This window comes from Octopus bimaculoides, chromosome 9 (genome assembly GCF_001194135.2).
Source record: "Octopus bimaculoides isolate UCB-OBI-ISO-001 chromosome 9, ASM119413v2, whole genome shotgun sequence".
Classification (NCBI taxonomy): Eukaryota; Metazoa; Mollusca; class Cephalopoda; order Octopoda; family Octopodidae; genus Octopus; species Octopus bimaculoides.
Window position 1 is genome coordinate 2,735,928 of NC_068989.1, and position 7,632 is coordinate 2,743,559.

At 36.4% G+C, this 7,632-nt stretch overlaps 1 protein-coding gene and 1 long non-coding RNA gene across 48 annotated transcripts in view; one reads left to right on the forward strand and one right to left on the reverse strand.

Annotated features, from left to right (window-relative positions):
- LOC128248685 (uncharacterized) overlaps positions 1-5,413 on the forward strand; it is a 24,225-nt gene extending 18,812 nt beyond the window's left edge. Inside the window, exon 3 of the long non-coding RNA XR_008264842.1 lies at positions 4,971-5,413. This is a non-coding gene — a long non-coding RNA (uncharacterized LOC128248685). The remainder of the gene's footprint in view (positions 1-4,970) is intronic.
- The window catches only part of LOC106869145 (SWI/SNF-related matrix-associated actin-dependent regulator of chromatin subfamily D member 1), a 74,847-nt gene that overhangs the window by 12,249 nt on the left and 54,966 nt on the right, over positions 1-7,632 (reverse strand). For 33 of the 47 annotated variants that reach the window (XM_014914721.2, XM_014914722.2, XM_014914720.2 and 30 more), the window contains 3 exons: positions 6,186-6,254; positions 4,642-4,680; positions 77-188 (listed from right to left, as the gene is read on the reverse strand). In XM_014914721.2, coding sequence (XP_014770207.1) covers positions 77-188; positions 4,642-4,680; positions 6,186-6,254 — 220 coding nt within the window. The remainder of the gene's footprint in view (positions 1-76; positions 189-4,641; positions 4,681-6,185; positions 6,255-7,632) is intronic. The other 14 variants (XM_014914732.2, XM_052970365.1, XM_014914742.2 and 11 more) reach the window with 3 other exon arrangements.

Sequence of the window (7,632 nt, forward strand, 5' to 3'; positions counted from 1 at the left end):
AAAAAAAAAAAAAAAAAACGTCCCTAAATCTCCACTAGAAAGAATGAAAACTTTTTGAAACTCTCCAGAAACTTACGGTTTAGAGATTTGCTGAGGTGCTCTTGCTTCGTTCGCTGCCCGCTTCCGATCCAGGGGCCCCTGCATGCCAGGAGGCGGCATTCCAGGTGAGATTCCTGTTCGAGGCATACCTGAAGAGAACAGAGTTGAAAACAGATTTTGGTGGTGATTACATTAAACAAATATTCTAGACAAACCAACTTAAACTTATGTCCCCCCCCCCTCCAAGACCAGAACCAATCACCATTTTCCTTTGCTGATTCAGTTTAGAAACTTAAATCTTTGATTCGATTTTCATTCTAACTTGAAACCACTTAACTGAGTCAGTTTTAATCTTTTACTGGTTTCAGATAAGGGACCACAACCATGGTGGGGTACCACCTAATAGGGTCTCGTCAGTTACTTTAATCTCGTTACTTATTTTATTGACTTCAGAAGGATGAAGTGTGATTGTGTACCTAGATGGGAATTGAATTCTGGTTCCAAATATCACAGGATAATTTGTTATCCTACGCTCTATCACTTTGCCAATTCACCAGCTGTGGAACCAACATCACAACTGTTCGGTTTGGCCAGTCTGATGAAATATAGCAACAGCCCAATACGGGTCCAGCAAAATTTGTTCTCTTTCACAACAGAGAAATACAAATGAGATTTTTAAGACAGCCTCTGCGAGGAACACAATCTGTTCCTGAGTAAGACTTTGAATTGCATCAAGGAACGGAACCCTGGTACAGGAGTTCCAGAGTTTTGGGGGAGCGTGGAACCACCTCTTAGCTACTGTTGTTCCCAGGTCCACTCTCGCCTGGAGTAGTAGGGTCCCAGCTATGGGTTAATTAGTAAGTGTACCACCTGCTTCAAACCCAGGCCATGTCTGCTCTGATAATCAGCGATGACTTGGTCAGCAATCGACAGCAAAATGAGCTGCTACTGACTATATTATCCCAGGAACCACACGTGAGCCTGTATTCCCACTGAAACCCCAAACATGATCTCTACACACTCAACAACAAATGACAACTATGGCTACAGCATCTGCACTATCTGACAGGCTTGCTCTCCCAGGGAGGCGTTTGTTAAATCTGCAAGGTGGGTTTGGGGGCTGCATACAGAGGCATTACTGTCAGATGTAGTCAGCAATTGCGAGGGACATGGTGAACCTGTTGGTCGGAGCCAACTCAGACCATCCCAGGAGAATGCTGCCACAAGTACAAGGAACATAATGAAACAAAACTGTCTGCTTAAATCAACTTGACAGACAATGTTTGTCTTTTCTTCCATGGTTGAGTGTTTATTGCAATAAAGGACATAGAACTGAAAGATTTGTTTCAGAACTTCTCAATAAACATCAGGCACAGTAATGCTTGCGTGGTTAAGAAGTTTGTCTCACAGCCACTGGGTTTCAAGTTTAGTCCTACCATGTGGCTCCTAGGACAAATAAATGTCTACTAAATCCCAAATCAATCAATGCCTTGTGAGTAATTGAAAATGGAAACTGCATGAAATCCTATTGTGTGTGCACGCGCACACATAAATGTGACTGCTCATATGTGCACAAGTACCGATACTTTATTACATCATTTGTCAGAGCAGGTGTGAAGCAGTGATACGATGGTCACGGTTCTTGTTGATGCTACAAATAGTTATCCTGAACTTTCAGAGCAACCAGTGGAACAAAAAAAAAAAATCTTTACTCGAAAAACCAGAAGAAGGTTGACAACATGAAGGGCTTTTGGCCATAAAAATAATGCTACTTCAAAGAGTCGCAGGTCGAGCCATACTAACACGGTAAAATGTATGGTAAGCGAATGGAAAAAGGAACTTTTAACATGTTAGCATTGAAAATGCACACACACACACACAAATATACACACGCGTTTACACATACATTTACACAGGTACACTCATATTCACACACACACACACATAATTGCAATAATTAAGCATAAAGTGGCCGCCGTTGTAAAGAATTGCAATTGAAAAATTAGAAATAGATCTGAAGAACAATTCTTTCTAATTAGAAATTACCATTCCAAAATATAATTTATGAAATATCCTATTATTTGAAGTAGTTGTATGCTGTCAACTTAATGTGACAGTCCCCTGAAGGGAATAATACTACTGTTGGTTAGTTGACAGCATACAACTACTTCATCGTATCACTACTGCATAAATCTCTCAGAGATTTAGAAATGTATTATTTCTAAATATCTTATTATTTGTTCAGGAAGGAAATATTTTAAGATATTAGAATAAATTTCAATATTCCTTTGAGATTTTTCTTTATAATTTAATAAAGAATTGGAACACTTTACAAAGGAACAAACATGGGTGCTGCTACATGGTCACTTAGCCTGCTTGAAATGGCAGCCAAATCTCCCTTAAATTATACAATATCACCTTTAGAATAAATAATGGATATATTTATATAGAGCCCCATTTACACTGAGCCTTAGAAGAAGATGAGATGGTCAAGGCTGGAATGTCTGCTTAGGCAGAGATGACCTAAAGTTAAACAACAACACTAATCTAGGAAGCACCACTATTAAATAATGAAACGTTAAGTGTTAATGGAATTGGATACCATTCCGATGAGCAAGCACCTGTTTATAAAATATTACTGGTTTCAAATTTTGGCACAAGTCCAGCAATTTTGGGGGAGGGGGATAAGTCAATTACATCAAATGACTGGTACTTATTTTATTGACCCCCAAAAGGATGAAAGGAAAAGTCAACCTCGACAGAATTTGAACTCAGAACGTAATGACAAACGAGATATTGCTAAGTATTTCACCTGGTGTGCTAATGATTCTGTTAGTTTATCACCTTATTTACAGGAATAATATTGATACTAACATTCATTGCCAAGTTAATAGTGTTTCATATTGAGAAACAATGACTGAAATTTAAGGGAGGGAATTAGTCAATATGATGAAGCCCAGTATTTAACTGGTACCTTATTTTGCCAAACCCCAAAATGTTGAACTCAGAAGAAGAGTTCAAGCTAGAACGATGCACCAATGATTCTGACAAAAACTGGGGTGCAGGTGCCATGTAAAAAGCACCCAGTACACACTGTAAAGTGGTTGGCATTAGGAAGGGCATCCAACTGTAGAAAACCCAAGCCAAAACAGACAATGGAACCTGATGCAACTCCTGTCAAACCATCGAACCCATGTCAGCATGGGAAACGGACATTAAATGATGATGATGATGATAAGAATGGGCAGTAAGAATGAAATAGGAGATAAAAACAGGATATATATGAGGCAGATATTTGTGTATATGTGGAGTGATATTTTTTACCCATGTCTTTTAAAGTATGATTTCTATAATGGTGAATGCGTAAATATAATGATATTCAGAGCAAATGGAGGAAGAAAGAATTAATTTAAAAAGATAATTTAATCAAAGGTTATTCCGATTTGGACATAAGTGTTTCCTAACACAAATATCTTGGTGGTTGGTATTCGAGTACCCGAATGATGTGTAAAGAACATGATTAGCAATGCTCAGACTTTCTACCCTTCTCTGATAATGGCCAGCAGTTTTATCATCCCACCCTTTTATCCAAACTATCAAACAATACAACAACAAAAGAAATATTTATGTGCCACATGTAAAGCACCCAGTCCACTCTGTAAAATGGTTGGCATTAGAAAGGGCATCCAGCCATAGAAACCATGCCACAACAGACAAATGGAGCCTGATGCAGCTCGCTGGCTGACCTTGAGCTCTGGTCAAACCATCCAACCCAACCCCACCTGGGAAATAAGAATCTATGATGATGTTGATGATGATATTTGTGACACCGTCTGCAGGTCTAAAACCAACTTTTGCATAAAGGATTACTTCTCTTCCATTCTTATAACTTTCAATATTTCAACATACAGCACCAAAATGGCAAACAAACAGTTACATAAAACACCAACACACACACACACACATTCAAAACTGGCCAAAGTGGAATGTACAAAAGAGACCTGGAGTCTGCAAGCCAAATCATAGGCTGGATAAAAACTGATACAAGAAAGAGAGAATTCTTTGCATGAATGAGACAATTTCTTAAGCATTAGTAGCATGGGAACTGGTGCTAGGAAGGGCATCCAGCTGTAGACCACATGTTAATAATATGGTCTCAATAACCAGTGAGGAGAGCATCAACTCCAACCCAAATAACAATCGATGCAGAGTAGGAGGGGGGGAGGAGCGGTTTATTCCTGCTCGTATGGAGCTGGGGATACAGAAAACTGCACCCAGTCCACAAATGTAAGACAAACACACACAGCATTGGTTTTCTCTGTTGCTGTGTGACCAACATGGCACCAACAGTGACAAGCTGTCCTACCCATACCAATATGGAAAAGAACAGAGCAAACCGACAATGACATCACCCCTAAAGAATAAGATAAACATGAAATTTCACCTTCAGACATGTGTGTGTAGAGCCCACAGGTAAAATACTTTTCCCCTGCTTGTATATATACAAATACACATATAAATATCAACATGACACAGAGGAGACATACACTGGAGATAAAAGGAGAGAAAAAAAAAAAACAGTCGCCTGACTGAGAAGCGTACCATTCACATTGGAGTGAGACTGTCGGGATTGGACACTTTCTGGAAAAATACCGGTAGATATAAAAGACGAAGGCATTCAGTAAGTTGAATGGAAAGAAAAAACGAAAGCTGAAGAAGCTGCAGCAACGCAAGTAAATCCAAACAAACAATTCATATCAAATAACTCCAAATAATGAAAACAGTTGTTTTAAGCGTAGAAGAACAATTTAAATATGGTGTAGTTAACAAATAACTGCTCGCTTATAAACTGATAATATAACTAGACAAGGTTTCTAGTTTTTGTGTTGTATGTTGTTGTTGTTGATTTTTTTTTTTTTTTTTTTTTTCAGAACTGATATAATTTTGCAGTTGGTAGTAGAGCTGAGTTTGTTTAACACTGGTAAATAACAAGCTAAAGAGTGAAAACTCTAGGTAGAAGTTTCAATTTCACTAAAAGTGGAATAGAGAAAAGATGGAGATAAGGAAGAGGGGAAGGAGAGAGTTTAGTGATTTAAGAAAAATAACATTCTAGGGTATTTTTTTAAAAATATAACATTTTATTTTCTCTGCTTTTTTTTAAATATCTTTTTAAAAAATTTATTCCAGTTGCCATTTAAAAAAAACATGAAGAAAGTCTTCATAGACTTAAAAGTTCAAAAGTTTTTTTTTTTTAAACAAACATTCTATTTTACAGGCGAGGGGACATAACTACAGCTATACTGCCAAGTGCAGAGGATAGGCAGACCTCACCTTAGAACAAACCTTTCACTAATGCTCCCCTTAAAAATAAAAAGGGGACAACGATAATCCAGAGGAGTAACACATGTACTTGTAACAGCTTGTACCATTTAATATTGTAGCAAATATTTCAGTACAACTCAGACAAGTTCTTGATTGGAACACATTTGAAATAGTATCAGGAATAACAGACAAATATACACAGAGCAAGATCAACAGTAACATTTTCAGATACAGGTTATAAATAGAACCGAGTTGAATGTTCCACGACTCCTTTGTGTTATCTTAGTCATTTATTTCTTTTTAGAGTTAATAAGTAAAATTCTTACGTTACTAGGCGGGTAGGGAGTTTCCTGATTTCTGTCTACAGGCTATCAACTATGGAAAGTTTATTTTTATCACACACCTACAGACAATTATTATCTTATCGTGCTAATCACCTAATCATCTCACTAACATATTGATGTTGTTATTATACAAGGAAACAAAAAAGTGCCTTTCTCATCACATTGACCAAGTGTCAAATTCAGACCAGTGACCAAATTTCAGAGACAGGTCAGATGTCTTATAATTTCTCAAGAGGCCTTACAATAACACACCTCAAAAAGTGGTGGCTTAAAAAATGAAGTCGAGGACTTAGGTAAATATTTGAAAAGGCACTTGCGCAGAAAAATAAGCAAAACTAAACCTTAGCTAGACTCTAGGATTTGAAATGTGCTTTTGTTGTGCCTGGGAACCCAACAACTTTATATCACTGGACTACATCGACATCTTTGATACAATGTAAGAAAATCTTTTGTTTTAATAACCTTAAAATTGCCACTCACTCTTCAACTTCTCTTTCCTGACCCTCTTTGTTTTCTCTCTACTCCTTTCTCTCTTCTTTAGCTCTCTTTCTGTATTTAAAGAGGTGATAGTATTTTTCAAACAAACTATCGTAGAAAAAAAACTTTTCAAGAGTTGATCCACAGAAACAATTAAGAAGCAATACTTGAAGACAGAGCAGAATTATGGCAAAATTATTAAATATCAAATTATCCAAAAAATGCTATTAAATGGAGAAATAGTTTCAAATGTTTGAAGAATTGGATATTAGATGCATTAGAAAGAAACCTTTTTTTTTTCTTTTTTTTAATATTACATTAGAAACAGAAAGGTCAGTTTTCAACTTTAATGCCTAGTGAATATGTAAGAAGTATGCAAAGAATAAAGAATTTATAGAAATCTCGGAATTTATAGAAATATATATTTATAATACAAAGTGTTTATATATAAAAATGGTTTCAATTTGACCCAGACATTTAGCTGCAACCAACAGTGCAATTTACTCATAACATGAAAACATTTTTAAAATGTATTAGAAACATTTTTTGTTTTTTGTTTTTCCTAATCTTCCTTGAAATTTTCTCATATTTATTTTCCTTTTACTATCATCAGTTGAATGGTTCAGCAAATTTTGACAATTGCAAGACTTACTGCAAAATTATTTGACAAATATATGCCACCACTAACTCCTACCTTGCAGCAGAGGTAAGAATTTCCTCTCGGTTGAATGAGGCAAACACAAGAATAGGCTTTGTCAAGATTATAACAGATGACAAGAGCGGAAGTAGACTTTGGATACTGTAAACTAGTCTCTTGGCCATTCAACTACCAGATAGTCAAAGATACAAAATTATGTAAAAGACTAAACAGCACTTGCATTCCGTCTCTGGCTGGGAATGCTGGGAATGCAATGGAACTAGAAAGTGAGATGTGCTGTAAAAATTACACTGCTAAGGTGACATCTTAAGACAATCACAGAGAAAAACTACTCAAGAGATGTAGGAATGAGAATTTGTGAAAGAAGACTTTTTGAAGCTGGGTCAAATCTGAACCATACTTTAAAAAACGGTTATGGTTATGAAATAATCATGCAAACCCTTTATTAGACTAAGAGCAAGTTTAGCAACACTTGCAACACGCATAAAAGCTATCAACAAATTGCAAAACAAAACTTTTTTTTTTTTTTTCGAACGATGCACTGAGTGACAACAATCTATTGTTACGAAACAAAAAGCCAATCAAACATGGGGGAGAGGGCAGGGCGACTAAAATAATAATCTAGGGAAGAAATTCAATGAAACAATGCCCAATAAAATAATTAGAAAAAAAAATGAAACAGATGTAGTAAGATGGACTAAATGAGTAAAGAAATAATATACGAGACATAGTTAACACAAACAGATGAAGATTAACGAAACACAGAACAGGATTACATTCAAGGAGTGGGGG